Here is a 20062-nt window from a genome sequence, read left to right on the forward strand (position 1 = left end):
TATATATATAATGAATTAGAAAGATGCAGCGTGTCGAATAGAGATTCATTTCACTCCCGAGTCGATGAATTACCACTTTTAGTTCTAATTGTTTCATATATAGATGTAACTATAGGTATCATACCTTAGGTCAAGGTGCGATATGCAAGTGCCGTGTATCAACAGATGAGAACTTAATGAGATTGAATCCCTGACTGACTGAGTATAGTATCTAAATTGTCCTAAACAACCAACTGCAGGATGATATTGGTTACTGAATCTTTTTAATATAATATACTGAACAAACTGAGAAAATCGAAACACCATCACTCCGCGCCCTCAACAACCACCACCTTCCCATCGCCATCCCCCATAGGAATCTGAGTCGGATCAGGCCCGACATACGCCCCCTTCTTCCAGGCCCACCACGCGGCGACAAAAAGCGTCAACCCGCCGGTCAGCAGACTCGCATAATTCATGCTCGCGGCATCCGTCGGCAGCGCATAGGGGAAGCAGAAGATCACCACAAACGCAAGGATATAGACACAGCTGAGGGCGTTGATCAGGTACCCGGGCTTTCCGAGCCAAAAGGGCCCGGGGGTGAACGACGACCGGCGGGTGAGGATATGCGGGAAGATGGCGGCGAAGTAGGAGAGGGAGGAGAGCTGGACGAAGCAGCCGATGAAGGCGTTGAAGGCGGTGGTGCTGCCGACGTAGATGCAGGCGAGGATGGTGACGAAGACGCCGCAGACGAGGGTGGCGTTGAACGGGTTGTGCATGCGCGGGTTGATGGCGCCCAGCCAGCTGGAGAACGGCGTGGCGCCGTCGCGGCTGATGGTCCAGAGCGTGCGGCCTGCCGTGATGTAGCAGCCGGAACAGGTGATGACGGTGGGGAGGAACGCCACGATGAGCAGCCCGAGCGCCCCGGCGCGCGTGCCCGTCGCTTGGTAGTAGATCTCCGCTAGCGGGAAGCCGTACACGCTGTTGATCACCGCGTCGAGGTCCGTGATGCTGTAGAAGAGCGCGATCATGTACAGCACGCCCGTGATGAAGCCGACGGCCATCTGCGCGAGCACCGCTTTGGGGATGTTGCGGCTCGGATGGGGGATTTCTTCCGCCAGGTGCGATGCGCAGTCGGGTGTCCCTACGCTGTACGCCCCGTTGAGCATCCCCGCCACGAACACGAACCCTTGGCTGCTGTACCCCGTGTCGTTGTCCCAGGTGCTCCAGACGGACGTGGACGAGGCGTACGCGCTGCCGTTGACGTGCGGCATCGCCGCGCAGACGATGATCGTGATGAGCACCCCGGCCAGGATGAACAGAAGTCCCAGGTTGCCGATGTGCGGGAGGAATCGGTTCATGAAGAGCACGATGCTGCAGCAGAGCCACGTGCAGATCACGAAGCTCACGAATATGTGCCATGCTTGCGGGACGAACCCTGGGTGCATCAGCGCGTACATCGACACGGTTTGTTGGCCTAGGATGGCCGACATGGACGCCGCCCCCAGGATCCATGCCAGGCAGTTCCAGAACCCCGCGAAGAACCCGCATATGCGTCCGTATTTGCCGGCAGTGATGGACGCCCAGTGGTAGACTGGGGGTGGTTAGTCGGTTGGAGGGGTGGTTGGGTGTGGTAGGAGGTACGGCAGGACAGGACAGGGCAGGGCAGGGCAGGGCAGGGCAGGCGTACCTCCGCTGGCAGAAGGCATTCCAGATGCCAACTCGGCTATCGAAGCCGCAACGAGCCAGTAGCAGATGGATACGGCGATACTGGTGAGGGTTAGCAAGTGTTGTCTTTGGTATTGTGTTGGGTTGTGCTGGTGGGGTATACAATTCATAGATCACACCCGAGGGTCCTCCGTTGCTCAAGGCAGTTGTCTGTTCAGACTATCAGTTCCATGGTTGTATGGGTTCTTCGATCTCGACTAGCATACCACACTGCCTCCCTGAGCGATCCACGTGTTTCCAGTTGTAACGGCGACGGCACAGATACTCAGCAAGCTGAAGTTGCGTTCGACTTCCTGACGGTGGCCCGATGCGTTGACGACTTCCACCGAGGCCTGATCGTCCGTAGCCTCCACTCCCACCTTCTCTGCTGACTTCCCCATTGCTTCCATTTCGATTGATGACATGGTTGGTTGGCGTAGGTTGCGTTGCAGTAGACGGGCAGGCGTGATGGAAAGGATGCGTTGGATAGGATAGAGGTATAGGCGAGGGTCTGAGTCGACTCGAGTAGATGGGAGATATGTCTCCTCCACTGGCGTAGACGATTCGAGAAGACAGTGGCAGTGGTATATGCGCGATCGTTATCCTGTAGGCGAGTCGAAGAAGGAATGACGGGAAGTTGGAAAGGATCGAGTTATCAACCAGTATCAGAGACAGGATGGGTTCAGCGAGACAGATCGAACATGGCTTCTTCCACCAGAGCCGTGCATCCACACACAGAGGATGAGCGAGAACAGCGAGGGAGAGCAGCAGGGACGAGCCAGCAGTTTATACCACCACCGGGCAGGCCAGCAGCTTATACACCTGAGAGAGAGAGAGAGAGAGAGAGAGTCTCATAGTACTTCCCTTCCAGGACGGGTGGGCCAAAGGGAGGGCGGCCCGCCAATCAGGGAGCCAGAAAGGGCCCTGGTGGCGGCCAACTGCACGGGAGCGGGGCGGGAGCGGCTTCTGACTGGCTCGCGGAGGGGTGATGTGCAGCAGCACGCGGAGAGGCGCCTTACCGGATGGGGGAGCTGTAGCAGATACACCTTCACGGGCGGCCATGGATCCCCTCACCACGGAGGTTGAAATTAGGTGTGTGTTCGCGAGAGGGGATCGGAGGGGGACTCTGGGTGCGATGGAGTCGGATCGCAGTCAAGCATGTTGCCTTCCCCACAACGGGGGAATAAGGCTTCATCTGTGCTCTGACAGTACCGGATCTTGAACTCTGGATGTTGTATGTTGATATTGCACTAACGGGGCATATTGTCTGAGTAAGTCAGGGCAATGCAGGGTCGGATCCTGCAGAAACATCGGCAATCCTTCGTCCTGGAGATTGATGGAATTTTCGGTATTCCGGAGATAGCTGCACAGTGCACACAATCAAATCTAACCAACCCTTTTACCCCGCGAAGTGTTCTGTACATCCATCTTATAGTTATCTAGTAGACTGCGTATATCTAGTAAACCTAATCAGTTCTACTATACTTCACCACTCATACTCCATGGAGTAGTCAGCCGACAGTACTAGTCCTATCGATGTAGTAGTCCTGTGTCTGTGTGTGTGTGTGTGTGTCTGTGTGCGGTGGATGGGAAACCTTACTGCCACAGCCAAGCCTGTCCAACCACGACAGCACGCTGCCGCTAAAGGTCTTGGCGCAACCCGGTCCCTCGCAGCCAATGACACGGCAGCATCCCTCTATCTACTGCGCATTATCCTGACCAATTATTCATGGCTATCAGCGCGGTTTTCTCACCAACCGCCAGCAACGAAGATTCAGTTCTCTCGGACTTTCACAGGGGCGGAGACTTTCCTACGACCATCCCAGTGATGTGGACTCGGACCAGAGTGATAAACCTGCTATGCTTTTGACTTTGGGTCTGTAGGTTCTGCTATTCGGCTTTCCCGACACAAGCACCGACGCGTGGGTTCTTCCAGCCAGAGACAGTAGGCACAGCCCGGCTATCGCAAAGCTACTGGTAACACTAACCCAAAGCTCCACCATGATACCATTTCAGCTTCGAAGGACGGACTATCTAGTCCACCGACCGGGTCGCTAGCAATTTCCACCCTCCACCCTGTCTTACACGGTCGACTGTGGCGGACACTTTGACTGACTCACACAGTATACGAGTACGGAGTGTTCTCCTGTTTGATGCCTGGCATGTCTCCCACGATATGGCTTGATTTCCGGCCCTCTTCACCTTATATCATTTTAATCAATATATCTCGGGGTACTCCGTAGCAAGAATGCCTTCCCTTTCTTCCCCTGTTCCAGAACACGGATCAGCCTTTCAACAATGCGGGTTCGTGAAACAACCCTCTCAGCTAATCAAAAACTCAGATCGGACTGGTCGGTCTGACTGGACAGCGACCAAAGTCTATTATAGTACTCCGATCCGGACTACGATCTAGCCTGCTTCTCCAAACTTTCCACGCCTCTATCTACTAAGGATCTTAGGATGCAGGGGATGCCATCGGTCGGGGGGGAGGGGGCCTCGGGGGAAGTGCCTTTGTTAGAGATAGTCTGTTTGAGAGCGCGTTAGTAGCACTGTTAGTTAGTGTTAGCTGTGAGTTGTCTCCGCGAATCAAAAGCAGTATGCTTTGCTAGGGCTGGCTGGCTATCCGGGCAGATTCCGAGTCATGCTGGCTGTTAAGACCCTGCGGAGTATATAGTTTGTAGATGGTAGATAGTGGAAGGCAACCAACTATCTACTAGATACGGCTATTTTTGTGGTTTATATGGTTTGCGCGGTATTCGTAGTCTGCAGCGTAAGTGGCCCGTCTGCCACCTGGATGTCCCAAAAGAGACAAATATACTTACTTCCTCGGTGTATATTCCGTAGCACTGAATCATGATCCCCAAATGTTATTGTTTCTTTGTCCTTCAGGGACGAATCTGGGCGCGAGTCTAGCTGCATGACTTGCAGCTTGGCCTACAGTCATCGTTAATATATAGCAATTAATTAATTACTTCCTAGTCAAGCACTAACAGCCATGCAGATATTAGAACCACGAGGCCCCGAGGGTCTTCTGAGTGGTCTAAATAAAATCCTTTAGTCGTACTCCCACGAGGTAACTGTTGCTAGTTATTGATCCTTCGCCCCCTGACTTCGGCGGTTATCTACTTACTCTCTGAGTCTGGCAAGCCGCAACGGTAGTTAGTTGCCATTCGCACCAGACTGCAGGGTTGCCCTCGCTTGAGTCGAAGGATCACGCCGCTTCCACAGTAGTCGCGTTCCAGCCCACGGTGTCGGGTCCGAGTTACAGTATCGTATCTAAGCAACAGGGACTGGGGGACCAAGGAAACAGAAAACAATAGCCGGATGCCCACCCATGATCCATTGTCTAGTTATCCATCCATTCGCTGTTAATTTTATTTAATTATTCTCGATCGCGTTGAGTGGTTTGGAATTAATGAACCGAATAATTACTTATGCGGATCTCCCACTTCACTTCCTACTCCTCCACGGGGGGGGGGGGGGGGGAAGGGAAATATTGGGTGGATGGGGCTCTGACACAACCTGACAGGCAGCTCTTTAGAAGTTAGATCAGGATCGGGCTTGAGATCCGCTCACGCGACCAAGGCAACAACGGGCGGGACAATGAGAGAAAAAAAAATTCAAACCACAAGCAGAGAAAAATAGACTGTTGTGCGAACGCTTGCGAACTCGCTTTGCAAGGGGGGAGTTCGACTAGCTGATGCTTAATCTTTCTTTTTTTTTTTTTTTTTTTTTTTTTTTCTTTTCACTTTTGCCTTCCCCCCCCTCTCCCTGCGACATGTATGGAGTGGCGGTCCTGATCCGTGAAACAAAAGAGGCCAAGAGTTGCTACTGGCGCGCAATATGGAAGCACTGGGCGGCAGGAGATGGCAGGCCGATGACTGGCTGGGGAGAGAGTGGGGCAGGATTTAAGTTTCTGGCTAAGTGGGCCCTGATCCAAATTAAGTTGCCACTAGATATCCGGGAGGGCTGGAAGGGGGGGGGAGGGGGGACAGTCTGGGAGTGGGTAACTAGCACAAGTGTATTGTTGTTTTGTACTGCGTACGAAGTGCGCAGTAAGCCAATGCACTAATGGCTGTCGGGTCCGCAGAAGGGCGATGTCCACGAGCCACCCAGGCTGGACGTACGTATGCGATGCCGGAGTGGAGAAGCCGACGATCGCTTCGTTGCCTCTCCTCCGAGCCAGCAGCCAACATTTCTCCATCATTCTGCCGGCGATGATGCTCTGCCTGGGTCCGGGCATGCACAGCTGCACAACTGCACAACTGCAGTTGCAGCTGCAGCTGTTCCTGTCCCTGAATCCGCGGGAGATCGGACCATCTCATAGTATCTACTGGGTGGCAATTACTTGCCAGGTGCGCTCCAGCTGCACCCGCGAGACCCGCTCCCTCGGGTTCAAGGCTTGCGAGTCGCGACAACACAACAGCAGGTATATCCCCGTCCACAGCTGCAGATAACAGGTGCTCATGGCCTATCGAAGCCGACTAGAAAGATTGATACAGGACACCGAACCTTGGGCGCGCAAAGCTAGTCGCATCCTGGACTCTTGTCGTCGTGGGGCAGCCTCATCCATCCGGAAACAGCAGACCGCACCGACCAAGAGCCTTCGCTGGTAGATACCTTATGGGCGCCCCGCAGCTCTGTCTGATTTACCTTCGGCCTCGACTGCTTTCTTCCCCTGCGCGGCTACGTTCCTGCCTCGCTGCTTTGGTACTAGCTGGTTCTTTGTCCGGCCCTACCCCGAGGGCATGCAGCTCGCCCATCCACTCCCACCGCGATACGCATCAATCTACTCACCCCCCCCCCCCCCCGGCCTTCCTGGTTCCTGGTCTCTCCCTGTCTACCTAGACGTCGCCCCGGTTGGACTCGACACTCGCGGATCCGGCCCGCCGATTGATTGACCCAGACGCATCATCCTTCGGCCTATGCGCCGGTCCTTAAACCTTATCGCTGCAAGATGTGAGTAGGGTCCTTTATATCTACTGGCCCATCGCCCTTCTTGGCCCCTCGCAGACCGTGCTGTGCCCCTCCGGTGATCCTTATTGACAGGCCTGTCTCCCGTGCCACTCCAGGTTGAAATCCAATAACGAGATGGCGAGTCTGAACGCCTCCTTTGCGGAGGCCTTTTCCAAAGAGACATGGGCCCTGTATAGTGTCGGAGTCCTGGGTGTTGTGCTGCGATTGTAAGTTGCCTGCAGAGAACCCTTCCCCCCTCACAAAGCCCACTGACCCGTCCCCTCTCCGTGTAGCGCAGCACGAATACGCCGTCTCGGCTGGCAGAACCTCCAGTCGGACGACTACGTGATGCTATTCGCCGTCGTCTGGTATACGCTTCTCTGCGTCGCACTCAATCAAGTCGCCCACATAGGAGGGTCCAATTTAATGGACGAGGAGGATATAAAACTGTTAACCCCGTCCATCAAGGCGGACCGTATCCGGGGAAGCAAATGGGTCTTCTTCTCCGAGCACTCCTTCCTGCTGTGTGTGTACTCGCTGAAGGCTTGCATGTTGGTGATCTATGCCCGTATCACGTATGTTTCCACCAGCAGTCAACATACACTTTCTTGTACACTGACCATTGATGCCAGTGAGGGACTCCGCCAACGCTCATGGGTCAACTACCTGTCGATATACACCTTTGCCGGCTTCGTTGGCAACGAGCTGTCGCTCTTCCTCATCTGCCGGCCCTTGTCCAACTACTGGGCGGTGCCTACCCCGAACGGTCAGCTCTGAAAGAACCAGGTGCAAGTCTCAAGTCGCAAGCCAGTACTAACTGCTCGACAGATCAATGCTCAACCTACCAATACTATGAGATCATCCAAGGGTGCTTCTCCATCTCGGCAGACGTGTTCATGCTGCTCATCGGACTCCCGCTGATGGTGCAAGTGCGCGTGCCCATGAAGCAGAAGCTGATCCTGCTGATCCTCTTCGGCATGGGCATCTTCGTCATCGTGGCCGCCGTCCTGAACAAGATCTACTGCCTCGTGCCGTCTCTCATCTCCTATGTCTACATGAACTGGTACTTCCGGGAAGCCACGGTCGCCATCCTGGTCACCAACCTGCCGCTGATCTGGTCTCTCCTCCGCGACGTGTTCCCCGCCCTGAAGAGCTGGACGGGAGGATCGCGCCGCCAGACGAACGACCGGTACAAGACAGGCCCCTGGACCAGCAAGGGGGCGGCGTACCGCAACTACGGCCCTCACAGCCAGCTGCGCTCGGGCGAGTTCAGCATGCACGCCTACAACCAGAGCACGGTGGTGACACCGCAGAAGACCATCTCGGACGTCAGCCTGGAGCCCAGCGAAGATCGCGAACTCAGCGACGACGGGTCCGAGCGCGCCCTCCGCATCCGCCAGGACGTGACGGTGACGGTGGAGCGAGAGACTCGCCCGCCCGACTTCTGGGAGGCCGGCCAGTCGTCCCCTCCGGCGCATAACAACTTGAATCTTCGCCAGCCCGAGCCATGATCGATTATTATTCTTGGGTGTCTGCAAACAAAAAAAAAGAACTTCGACTACACTACACACTCTCTTACACATTCTCTTGAAATTTTCTTTTCTTTTATTTTTTTTTTCATTTACCTTTCTTCCTTCTATTCTTGTACATATAACTCTTACTCGGCTGTCCCACTGATCATCGGGGGTTGTGGGGGGCCATCCATTACGACGACGGTTTTGGGATTTGGGATTGGGATTGGGATTTGGGATTTGGGGGGAGGATTGATTTCTTAGCGAAGATAGACAAAATATCTTACTACTACTACTACTATTATTATTATTATTATTATTATTATTATTATTATTATTATTATTATTATGGGAGAGAATCCAACACGGATCGACAGGTTCATACTTCCAGAAATAATGTCGAATGGTAAATCTCAATACGCGGGCTTCGTCCCGGCCCCGGCACGTACCCGCCAGAACGGTATTATTGAGTGTGCCCGGCGACAGGATGTGTAAGAATGGAAATCACCTGACAGTACCAGAGCATCGTCCACCATCCTCCATCCACAACTCGCATCTCAACAGGAACAAACCTCACCTCCACGTCCGAGCTTCCTCTCCCAGGGGTTTCCCAGGATCTCAATTTGGGCTCGACTTCTCCAAAACCCCTACCCCCTGTCCCCTCACGCCCCCCGTCTGTTGCCCAATACGAGCAGGGACCGCGTCGTGGACAAGTCCTCGTTTCGAATCGACTCGTGATTGAGTTTCCGGACCAAGGATGGATGGTCTGACAGGAACCGGTTCTTTACCGCGCCCAAGGCAGGTGCCGTCCGAAGCAAGCATAGACTTTGACTTGAGCTGATGACTGACTTGAATGCCTTCGTACTCAGCAGTACGGTAGTCTAGGTAGCAACCTTAAGCCCCCCGACTGTCTCCACTCTCCACTCTCCACCATCCATCCACATCCAGGAACCAGCAGTTGCGTTTCAAGGGAACAAAAACCTACTGCTTTGTACCCAGTATCTACCAGGCACGACAGCCAACCAACCAGGGCCCCTCAACGGATATCGGATGCGATGGAATGCATTGCCCTGCCACCATTGGCCGCGTCTCCAGCAATGGTATCTGGCGTGCGTGTTGTTCCACGGACCAACTTCCCACTCTCTCCACTCGGCAACATCCACTTCAGGGAATGATCTTGTGCGTGCTGCTGAACTACTCCATCTTTCTGTCCACGGGTCCGTCCCCTTTGGATGCTGATGATTACTGTGCGGTGCCGTGGACTGTCCTTGAGGCTGCTTGTGTCTTTTCCCGCTTACTGCTACTGCTCCTGCTACGATGATGTTGGGGTCCGTGGAACAGGGCCTGGCAGCGACGCACCGGGATACATCCCAATGACGATCACCGATGACCGATAAACCCAGGGATCGACGTGCGCATGCAATACTGTCCGGATCTCCAGGTCCGTCGTGGGGGAGTGATTATTCTGGAGACGAGACCTGTCTGCTCTGTCTAATCAATAAGAATGGGTCAGGGGCTCATTCTCGCCACCCCCTGGTTATCCTACCATACACTCCGAGAGATGAACGTCAAATCTTCCCGAGTCATGATATCCCAATCCCACGCGCAGTCACGACCCCCGGACTCTAGGTATTAATATTCCAGCCTACGCGAAGAAACTTTGGCCTTAGCGGTTTGACAGGAATACTTTTCGCGGATAATCGGCGCTTTGTCAAAGTTTGCCGTTGAAACTAAGCGCGGTCTTCCAAGGCTTGACTTGCTCCCGTCTGGGACGATCAACCCGTCACGCCTGGAGAGTTGAGTGCTAGACTACTAGCCTCGGAGGAACCGAAGTTTAACTATGACTAGAAGGAAGAAAAAAAAAATCACGCACTGGCTTCTTGCTTTCCCACTGGGAACTATCTGACCCCTCGATCAGGGCCTGTGGGTGCAGTGGTGGTTTTCTCCTCCGGAAGTTTACTTGAGGATCTATGACCAGTGCGTGCATGATTAGCCTCTGCGCGACGATTCATGCAGTGCTTCAGCGCGGTCCCCATCATCTTTTTAAATCTCTTTGATCTCGTGTCGAGAGAGCGCCACGCAGCGCCACAGAGAGAAGTATGGTATGCCACCGAGCATATTCGCGTGGTTTAGGAGAATTGAACAAAGTGTATCTCGAAGTATATGTACGGGGGTTGGCTTCCTCTGTCGGAACGGACATAGATAGATACTAACCCGATGCTCAAGGCTGATGCCTATCCCATTGCATAAGATGCCTTGGGCCCGCATTCCGCATTCCGCATTATCCCGCCCTACAGCCTCGGCTTTTCCATTACCCTGGCTTCAACGCCAGCAGGTGGTGGTTGCCGATCCACGTGGCTTCTTACTTTAGCTCGAGCGTGATCGAATCGATCATCGCTGCGCTGTGAACCACTGCTACAGTACGACTGAACTGATGAGAATTCTTTCAGCACTACTGCCAGCTAGTCGGCCTAGCTCCTCCGTCGATGACGAGTATTATTCTCCTAGCCCCGTGCTAAGCGTCTTGAGTGAGCCGATCAGCACCCAGATATGAATCACTTCCGGTCAAAGGATCCCTTCCGTCCGAGACATGAGAGGCACCGCCGAACCTTCTTCGCGGAGCGGCTCAATCCCGTCCGCCCCGAATATCTACCGGGAGGCAATAATGATTCCGTATGGGTACAATTCAAAGCAATAACAATAAACAACGAATGGGGACGGGGGAATGTAAGGACGGACACTATCTATGTCGCTATGTCGCTGGCTAGCTGGCTAGCTGGCGGAGAACGGAGGGCCTGCCTTTTATGGGTTGCGAGTCTTTATTCACACAGTTCCCCGTTCACAACTTCACACGGGGTCCATCTGGCTCGCGATAGTCTTGCTTGGGCTGGTGACTGTGAGATCGATAGATTGCTCGATAGATTGAGCGGCAGTCTAGACTGCGTGGATTCGGCCGAGATGATATTAAGGGGCCCTGGTTTATCTTCTTCGTTGGTGATCTGTTCGCGTAATACCAGGGCACGTGACCGGGCGGGGACGACATCAACTGACATTATCATCTAGACATCATCTCATTCACTCTACATTTCTCAGGGTGATTCAAACAGCTTGGGTCTGTTCAGCCCGATCACCGCCATAAGCAAAAGAAGCAGCCATCCTGCACGGCAGCGAAGTAAGCACTTGTGCTCTTAGTCTTGGTCTATCTCTCATCCTGCCAGAGGAATGCCGGATCTGTAGACTAACCATGGGACTAGTTTAAGGGTTCGGAATAGCCGCCAGCCTGTCGTAGTCGGATCGGTATCTGCCATCTGCACATCCAGGCCAGTGACACGATGTGTGGCGGGTCAACAACGGCAGTGTCCTTCCTGGGACTGGAGGGTCTCCATGTCTTCATCACGGGGGCTGCCGGTGGCATAGGGAGACGGGCGGTGCAGGAGTTCTTAGGTAGGTCTCATCGAGATACAACTCTCATCCCAGTCAGGAGTTCCCTCGAACTGGACATATATGCCCACGTAGTGCCTTGACGAGATCCAGAGTGATAGCCATCGTACGGCTATCCATTGATGGTCGATGTTGTTGCTTCAATCATAATATCCATACACGCCTGTCGATCAACTCTGTTAATCCACCAATACTAACACACCACAGACCAAGGATGCAACGTGACAGCACTTGACCTGCAACCGCTGGAGATCCCCAAATCAGCCGTCGGAGAAGCCTACGCCAGACTGCACACCCTGCAAGGCGACATCGCCGACGAAGAATCCATCCGGTCCAGCATCTCCCAGGCCAACAAGCGCTTCGGGCCCATCAACATTCTCATCGCCAATGCGGGCATCACCGACGAGAGCAGAGACTACCCCATCTGGGAGCTGCCCCTCGAAACATGGGACAAGACCTACCGCGTCAACGTCCGCGGGACCTTCCTCACGATCAAACACTTCCTGCGCGCCGCGCAAACCGCCCAGCAGACCCAGGGCAAGGAGCTAGACAACCTTGCCATCGTGGTGACCGGAAGCGAGACAGGCAAATTCGGCCAGGAAAACCACGCCGAGTACGCGTCTGGCAAGGCCGGCTTGCAGTACGGACTGGTCCGCAGCGTCAAGAACGAGATCGTCCGGCTCAACAGCAAGGCTAGAATCAATGCCGTTGCCCCGGGGTGGGTAGACACGCCTTTGATCGAGGGCAGACTGGATGATCCGAAGGAACTCTGGGCTGAAGCCCAGGCAACGTACGACGACTTCCTTATCCCTCTCTGATTCACCGCACATCCACTGACTGATCGGTCCAGCGTCCCCCTACGGAAGATCGCAAGACCCGAGGACGTCGCTCGAACCATGGCCTTCCTCGCCTCCCACCGCGCAGCCGGACACATCTCGGGCCAATGTCTCAGCGTCGACGGCGGCATGGAAGGCCGTCTCATCTGGAAAGAGCCTGCCCAAGCAACCATAACCACCCCAAACCCACCACCCACAGCCCAAACCCTGGCCATCCCACGCACCCTCCCCGCCCCCAAACGCAACAAAATCCGCATCGCCGTCTCCATCGACCTCGATGCTGTGTCCGGCTGGCTCGGCACGAACCACCACCCAGACAACATCCTAGCGGACTACTCATCGGGCTTCTTCGCCGCCAAAGTCGGCGTCCCGCGTCTCCTCCGCATACTCAAGAAACTCAACCTCGCTGACCGCTGCACGTGGTTCATCCCGGGACACTCCGCCGAGAGCTTTCCCGAGGAGGTGCAGCAGGTGGTTGAATCGGGCTGCGAGATCGGGCTGCATGGGTATGCCCATGAGGGCGCGTACCAGATGACGGTGCAGCAGGAACGCGATGTCTTGGTGAAGTGTATTGAGGTCGCGACGAAGTTGACGGGCACGAGGCCTGTGGGTTATCGTGCGCCGCTGTATCAGTTGAGGGAGTCGACGTTGGATTTGTTGGAGGAGTTTGGGTTCGAGTATGGTATGATTTTCCCTCTTCCTTCCTGTCATTTACCCTATCTATCTATCTATCTACCTACCATGTCTATGTCTTCCTGCACTCTTTTTTTTTTCTTTCTTCTCTCCTCTCCTCTCCTCTTCTCCCCCCTCTCCTCATATCACACACACACATACCCCTCCCTCCTTATATTCAATTCAAATACACAAAACCACCCCCCCCCCCCCCCCATCCCCCATCCTGCTAACGGAGGGAAAAAAAAAAAAACAGACGCCTCCCTAACAGACCACGACTCGCACCCCTTCTTCGCCCCGCGCCGCCCCCCATCAACCCCATCGACTTCTCCCTCCCCGCCTCAACCTGGATGCATCCGCTCCCCTCCTCTTCCTCTTCTTCTTCTTCCTCCCCCCCGACCGCCGCCCCCTCATCTGCATCCCCTGCAACTGGTACATGGAAGACATGACCCCGCTGCAATTCCTCCCCCACGCCCCCAACTCCCACGGCTACACGGACGTGCGCGTCATCGAGAACATGTGGAAGGACCGCTTCCTCTGGATCAGGGATAACGAGGAGGATCCCGTGTTTCCCGTCCTGATGCATCCCGATACGAGTGGTATGGCGCATGTGATTGGTATGGTGGAGAGGTTTTTGGGCTGGTTGAAGGGGTGGCAGCAGGGGGAGGACGGCGAGGTGGAGTTTTGTACGAGTGCGGAGGTGGCGAGGTGGTGGAGGGGGAAAGAGGAGGGGAGGTTGGTTGGTTGAGTTGGGTTGGGTTGGCCTCTTACTACTTAGTACCAGTGGTAATAACAGTTTCTGTTGGCATTTAATTCATTCATGTTCTTTCGTTCTTTCTATCAGAGTACTGTATTAAATAGTATACGTATTTACTGGTAGGTAGTTGGAAAGGGAAGGGAATATTTACCTGCCGAGGAAACAGTTCGTGCAGACTACAGAGAGGAATTTTTTCAAGATAGATAGTTATCAACAATCGGTCAGTCAATGAATGAATGAATGAATGAATGAATGAATGTATCAATTAATAAGTAGTCTGCAGACAACAGCCGCACATGACCATCGTCTTGTTCTTATTCTTGTTCTTCATATACACATAGCAAAGCTTCTAGACATCATGATAAACATACTCGGGACTCAGGTGTCAACGTTAAGAGAAATAGAGAGAAAAAAAAGAAGAAATAAAAATAAGCAGGAAGGGGGTATGAATATACATGAAATAATCAGTAATGAATAATCAATAATCAATAATCAATATCACTCGAGGGTGGATGGAAGGAGGGGAATAAACAGGTCAATGCTGCAAGAAATTTCACAGTATAACAGTAGCAAACGCTGAAGAAAGAACAATAGAAACCACATGACATGGGGGTAAATCGATAAGTAAAAAAGAAGTGAAGGGGAAAAAAAAGGGAAAAGAAAGAAAAGTCGCGAATTCAAACAGAAGATAGACAGACAGACGAATGCAATCCTCTAGATCAATCAATCAATCAATCAGTACTTGGACTTCCCGACAAGCCCAAAGGTGTACGCCGCCTCAGCTTCGCTCTTCATCTGGATCATATAAATCCGCGAAGAGCCCACGGTCACGCCGCCTTTCTTGGGCATGGCTCCGCCCTCGTTCTCCTCCCACACCGACACCGCGATGCCGGTTCTGGCGACGCGCTCAAAGGAGCTCTCGCCCAGACATACATCGAGCAGGACCTCGTTGCGGGTCTTTCCGCGCACGAGAATGCGTTTCTCGGGCTCGATGCCGCGACGGGGAGAAGCGGATCCGGAGCCCGGGGGACTGCCGCTTCCATCGAGGCCGTCGGCCGTGCTGCCGGGTCCGCTGGCGGGGTCCGACGATACGGGCATGATGGTAAGCCTGGCGGCGCCCATATCGCGCCACTTGGACTGGGTTTCGCGGAGGTAGAGACGGATCTTGGCGTTGGAGAGGCCGATGCCGTCGACGCCCTTGATGGCGGCTGCGATGCGGCCGATGCCGGAGGAGGGGTTGGATGCGGATCCGATGGAGCTGGAGTACAGGCTGTCTTCGTTTTGGCCGTCGCGGGAGGTGAGGGACGACCGGGAGATGTTGAACATCTTGCTTCCGGCGCCGAAGCGCTTCAGGGCCGAGAAGGCGCTGCTCATGGTCCCGACGCTGCTGTCGGAGTTGTCGGCGATGGAGCGCGGCGAGCCCGAGGCCCGGTAGCTTCTTCTGCGGCGCGGCCAGCCGAAGAGCCCGCCGTCCTTGCTGGGGGTTTCCATGGGGGCGGGTTGGTCGGCGTATGGGCCACGGGCGTTTTGCAAGGCGATGTAGGTGGGGTTGTTGATGCGGGCGTGGTTGATCAGGTTGTACAGCACTTCGCATTCGTCGGCGTTGCGCGAGCGGAACATGATGTTGTTGCTCCAGTTGATCTTCGATCGCTTGGTGGGCGGAGACCGGATGCTGATGTCGATGGCCGTGCCGCGTCTGATGGGCACAAGCGGCGTGAGTTCGAGGGCAATCAGCGGGCGTATTCGGCTTGCGCTGGTCTCGTCCTGCGGCCCAGACGGCGCATTGGCCATGTTGTATGCTTCGATCAAGCCAGGGCTGACCAGGATCTTGCAGTCGTCGGGGAAAATGCTGTCCCACGAGCCCTTGTCGGACCAGGCGAATACGGAGGCAATGGCAGCGGACGATTTGCTGGGCTGCGAGGGAACGGACCGGTATCCACCCTGCGATGCGGAATTGGACAGCGACAAGGAGCTGCTGGAGGCTGGCTCCCGGGCTTTGTGCTTGGGAGGGGCCTGCACCTCTGGAGCTGGAGCTGGAGCTGGAGCTGGAACTGGAACTGGAACTGCAGATTCATCTGCAGACTCGTCCGAGCTGTCAGAGTCCGAGTATTCTGACCCTGAGTGAACGTCGTAGCGGCGCACAGTCGAGGTATCCGAGTCCGAAGCAGAGTCCGACGCCGTGGATGGTTCGTATTCGTGTTTCAAAGGCGAAGAGCCCCGACGTTTAGGGCGCACGGCACTGGGACTCAGGACGGGGGTATTGGGGAGGCTCGACCCGGTAGAGCTCGGGGACCGAGAGTGCGGTGGTGGCGCCGGGGGCTCTTCCTCGTTCGTGTGGTCTGAATCCGAGTGGTCCTGAGAGCGTCTCTTGTATTTCGTAGGGGTCTCTGGGATGCTGTCCACGGCGTATTCGTCGTCCGACGTAGACGCGAGCGAGTCGGATACGTATGTCTGGCTGCTGCCCTTTCTCAGCTTGGGAATAGCAGGGAGGTCCATTGATGGCACTGAAGACACCCGCGGAGAGCTTTTTTCTTGGACGGGTGTCTTGGGAATCTGCGACACCTTGGGCTTCCTCTCCTCGGGACGTTTGGTCTCATCATGGTCTCGGGCCCTGCCTTTATCTGTCGGCGTAGTAGGACTTGAGGGAACGATCTCGCCATATCGCGAGACCCGTTTGGCCTTGGACCGTTTGAGGCCGGGCCTTTCGTCGCCCGTAAAGCTCTTCCGTGGCGCTCTCGCATGGAGGATCGAATGGGATCGTGGCGAGGACTTTTCCGGCGACTCCGCATCCCCTGTGGCATAGTCCGACTCTGGCGTTATCGCGGTTTGCAGCGAACTGCGCGACTCGGTGGCTGAGGATTCGACCGCGCTCAGGTCCGACATTTCGCGAGGCGTCAAAGAACGTCTCAAGGCACGGGCATTCGCCTTCTCCCCGATGGGAACATTGACATTCGTAGGGCTGGGCGGTGCCTTCTGTGCCTGCGAGATCTCGTTGGCGGACGAGATTGTCTTTGCTCGTTGCCGTTTGGCTCTGTCGATGAAGCTCTGGGTGCGGCAAATGACCGGTGGGACAGGAGTCGTACCCAACATCTGAACCCATTCCTTTCCGATCTCGTCTTCGTCAATCTGGAGCACGAGCAGTTCTTTCCATGGTTTCGCCTGGTCCGGGGCACTTCGTAGCATGACCACGAGCTCGCCCTTCTTGTCACCGTTGCGAGCAGAGACACGCCCGAGCTCCATGGGAGGGAACAGCAGCCAACGATCGGTCTGGTCAATCTCACAGATCAGTAAATCCCCCCCTGCTTTGTTCCCGGCTGTGCTGTCTCGCAGCAGAAGCTCGGTCCGACAGTCGATGATCTGCCCACTGGTGTGGTACAGGGACAGGTCGAAGAAATCTCGGGCCCGAACGCGTTTACTTCTGTCGACGGTAACTCCAGCGCCTCCAATGAGCGCTCCCAGGGTCGCAGGATCTCTAGCACGAGTGGCATCGATGCAGGCCGCAGATTCATCCTCGAGCCTTGCTCTCTCTTCACGGGCCCGCCGGCGGGCCTCCGTGACAAGGCTTTGGTATGCTGCAGCCGTTTCTTCGGCTTTGGGAGACGACTGGAGCGTCTTGATTGCCTTGAACGTCTTGGCTAGGTACTTTAGACGAACGAGGGGCCGCTTCAAGAGATATGCGACATCAACCTTCTCGCCGTCACTGTCCACGACATCCCCGTTCTCATCCCTAGCCATGCCCTCGTCTAAGCTCTTCGTGTCGGTATTATCAATGCCCTCGCCTTCTTCAAGGGGAGCGAGGTTGACAATCACATCCTTGAAGCCCAATCTCCAGGCTTTGAGGTATTCCCGATACACCCTCTGTGCGCCATTCGCCCAGTTGAGCAACAAATCCACGTTTTCCTGCGGAATTCGCTTGTGCAGAGTCTTCAATCGCTCGATAGCCACCCCCATATCCACGATCGGCTTGCTGAAGTTTATCTCATCCTTCGGGTCGGCGGAAGGACGAAAAAGCCCAGCCGCGATCGCCGAGTCGGACTTGGACAGCACGCAAGTCAACAGAACGGGAATCACACCACCAACCAGGGTCTTGAGCTCGCGCATATATTTGACCTCATCGGCCGCTAGTTCCTTGAGGATATCCGGAATAGACTCGGTCTTGACTCGATCCTTCGACTTCAGGCTTCGGGCCGATCGGAGGCTCCTGCTCCGGGTGCTTGGAGACGACAAGACCGATATCAGATCGTCATGGGTGGTGAGGCGTCTCTTGAGCTGAGAAGAAACCACGGGGAGCGAATCGGGGTCGAACTGGTCCCTCTTCTCCTCCTCGTCCAGCTTCTCCTGGGTTGATGTTGGGTCAGCCGTGCCAGGTGTCGGGAAATCGGTGGTGGTGCTCATTGTTTCGACAGAGGCGATGGTTGAGAGAGAATGCGCGCCCGTGCTGGGAAATGGCCTTCGTCGACCAAGTGGTTCGGGCGCATTGCTTGCAGACACTTCAGAGCCCTCCGATAATGGCTGCGTCCCCGTCTCGGATGCACTGTCCTTGCTCTCGCGGGCTCTTTCTCGTATGGGAAGTTCGTCAGCTTTGGCAGGCTCCTTCTTCTTGGTCGAGGACGCCGGATCCTTGGGAGGCTCTGGGGTTACTTTCTCCTCCTTGGGCTCCATTCGTTCGCTTCCAGACGAGCCTTCCTTACTTCTCGCATGGCGTCTCGTCGCATCTTTCTTCGGTGTCCCGCCATCTGCAGGATCAGCGTCGCTCCCAACAATATCCTCTCCTTGCGCAGGGGACTTCTTCCTGCCTGCCCTGGTATTCAATGGTGCAGGTATCTCAACGTCAGACTCCATATCATCGACGAACGGATCCGGGGTTTCCGAAAGCCATGCCTGGATTTTGGCGCCCCGCGGTGGAGCGGCCTTTGGGGGATCCGGTTTGGTGAACATCTTTCTGGACTCGTCCAGCATGTGCGAGAAGATGCCGCCCTTGGGGGGCTTCAAAGGCGTTCGTCCTTTATGCGCAGGGCTTTTCACTGCAGCATTCGGGCCTCGTGCACGCCGTCTCGAGAGTTCGGAAAAGTCGGCCTCGCTCGTCGCCCATTCGGAGTCGTCATCCAGCACCGCTTCCTTGTTCTTTGCAGTCTCCGGCCGCGCACCTGCATTGGCCTTGTCTGCGGTGGTCGGTCGCGAAAGACTTTTGGACGACCCATTGTGTGACGCGCGCTCCTCTTCCAGTCGGCCCTCTGGTATGGAGTCGACGTCGCGGGGTGCTCTCGACTTCCTTCGCTCTCGTGTCGCAAGGTCGGATGCCACGGCGCCCCTGCCCCTTTCCCTGCTACGAGAGGGCGAAGGGCGCGGCTTGTCATCTCGCTCGCTGTCATCTTCTCCGGCTCGGGGAGACCGTACGGGTTCGTTCGTGGTATACTCGGAGATGCGTTTGTTGGGGGAAGGGAATTTGGTGGAGGCGGGCTTCTGGGTGGTGGCAGTCCGGTTCAGCTTCCAATGCTCGTCGCTGATGACGCGTCTCCGGGGTGTGCTTTTGGCTCGTCGTCGTCTGCCAGAGCCATTGGAGCTGCCCGAATCCTTATCGTCGGGCGGCTTGGACTTGGAGTCGGCGGCGGAATTCTCGTTGTCGTCGTCGTCGTAGCAGACGCCATCGTTGGCCGCAATTACCCCGCCTCCCTGCTGCTGCCAGATGCGGACCTTGGATCGCACGGAATTGGTGTCGTAGATGCCCAGGGGGACCCCGATGTCCAGCGGTTTCTGTTTGGTGGGCGATGTTTTGGGGCCTCCCCCACGGTTGGAGGGGCGCTGCGGGTTGGCAGGAGATGGCATGGGAGTCTGCGGTCGGGGACGGGCATTAGCATGGCTTTCCGGGGTCGCAGGCAGGGTTCGAGCTGTCCAGCACGAGGGACAGTGAGATGCGACCGCGCAGGAAGTCTGGTTTTTTTTTTTTGTTGGTTTCTTTTCTTTTCCTGTTGTGGTCGAGGAGGGAAGAGGAAGAGGGAAGAAGCGAAGGCGGCCGCCCGCCGACGTCACCCGTTGTTTGTTTATGGCTCCGAGGGGGGAAACTCACTCTCTCTCTCTCTCTCAGTCAAGTCTCCAACAGCACATACCCTGGTGTACGGCAACAAGGGACAGACACAGTAATGGTGGGCGACAATTGGGCACCAGGACACAAACAAGAAATCTGGAAAGGTCCAGGAACGACA

The 20062-nt window shown here is 55.4% G+C and overlaps 5 protein-coding genes across 5 annotated transcripts; 3 read left to right on the forward strand and 2 right to left on the reverse strand.

Moving 5' to 3' along the window:
- Nucleotides 1-236: 236 nt before the first annotated feature.
- BO70DRAFT_330360 (putative choline transport protein) lies at nt 237-2087 on the reverse strand (the record flags this gene model as incomplete). Its single annotated transcript, XM_025540828.1, has 4 exons — nt 237-1573; nt 1670-1749; nt 1811-1857; nt 1914-2087. The coding sequence occupies 4 exons, from the start codon at nt 2085-2087 to the stop codon at nt 306-308; spliced, it is 1569 nt and encodes a 522-aa protein (XP_025402949.1). The 3' UTR covers nt 237-305.
- Nucleotides 2088-6703: 4616 nt separating this feature from the next.
- On the forward strand, nt 6704-8372 carry BO70DRAFT_330365 (uncharacterized protein). Its single transcript, XM_025540829.1, has 4 exons — nt 6704-6869; nt 6936-7217; nt 7275-7408; nt 7471-8372. Exons 1-4 carry the CDS (start codon nt 6778-6780, stop codon nt 8151-8153), a joined length of 1191 nt encoding a protein of 396 aa, XP_025402950.1. The 5' UTR covers nt 6704-6777; the 3' UTR covers nt 8154-8372.
- Nucleotides 8373-8549: 177 nt separating this feature from the next.
- Nucleotides 8550-8891, forward strand: BO70DRAFT_393307 (uncharacterized protein; the record flags this gene model as incomplete). The annotated part of the gene is made up of 2 exons (XM_025546355.1): nt 8550-8623; nt 8675-8891. The coding sequence occupies 2 exons, from the start codon at nt 8550-8552 to the stop codon at nt 8889-8891; spliced, it is 291 nt and encodes a 96-aa protein (XP_025402951.1).
- Nucleotides 8892-11241: 2350 nt separating this feature from the next.
- Nucleotides 11242-13850, forward strand: BO70DRAFT_426507 (SDR family oxidoreductase/polysaccharide deacetylase family protein; the record flags this gene model as incomplete). The annotated part of the gene is made up of 5 exons (XM_025547797.1): nt 11242-11325; nt 11408-11597; nt 11802-12384; nt 12445-13112; nt 13546-13850. Exons 2-5 carry the CDS (start codon nt 11486-11488, stop codon nt 13848-13850), a joined length of 1668 nt encoding a protein of 555 aa, XP_025402952.1. The 5' UTR covers nt 11242-11325; nt 11408-11485.
- A 279-nt stretch (nt 13851-14129) lies between these two features.
- BO70DRAFT_308671 (uncharacterized protein) lies at nt 14130-19991 on the reverse strand. The gene is made up of 2 exons (XM_025540108.1): nt 19927-19991; nt 14130-19691 (listed from the first exon to the last, which is right to left on the reverse strand). The coding sequence occupies exon 2, from the start codon at nt 19683-19685 to the stop codon at nt 14595-14597; it is 5091 nt and encodes a 1696-aa protein (XP_025402953.1). The 5' UTR covers nt 19686-19691; nt 19927-19991; the 3' UTR covers nt 14130-14594.
- Between the last annotated feature and the right edge of the window lie 71 nt (nt 19992-20062).

The sequence above is a fragment of the Aspergillus heteromorphus genome (genome assembly GCF_003184545.1).
Source record: "Aspergillus heteromorphus CBS 117.55 chromosome Unknown BO70scaffold_3, whole genome shotgun sequence".
In the NCBI taxonomy this organism is placed as follows: domain Eukaryota; kingdom Fungi; phylum Ascomycota; class Eurotiomycetes; order Eurotiales; family Aspergillaceae; genus Aspergillus; species Aspergillus heteromorphus.

Coding starts and splice junctions, on each gene's coding strand:
- BO70DRAFT_330365 (XM_025540829.1), top strand. CDS start 6,778: ATGGCGAGTCTGAACGCCTCCTTTGCGGAGGCCTTTTCCAAAGAGACA. Junction 6,870..6,935: donor CTGGGTGTTGTGCTGCGATT/GTAAGTTGCCTG, acceptor CTCTCCGTGTAG/CGCAGCACGAATACGCCGTC. Junction 7,218..7,274: donor GTGATCTATGCCCGTATCAC/GTATGTTTCCAC, acceptor CATTGATGCCAG/TGAGGGACTCCGCCAACGCT.
- BO70DRAFT_308671 (XM_025540108.1), bottom strand. CDS start 19,685: ATGCCATCTCCTGCCAACCCGCAGCGCCCCTCCAACCGTGGGGGAGGC.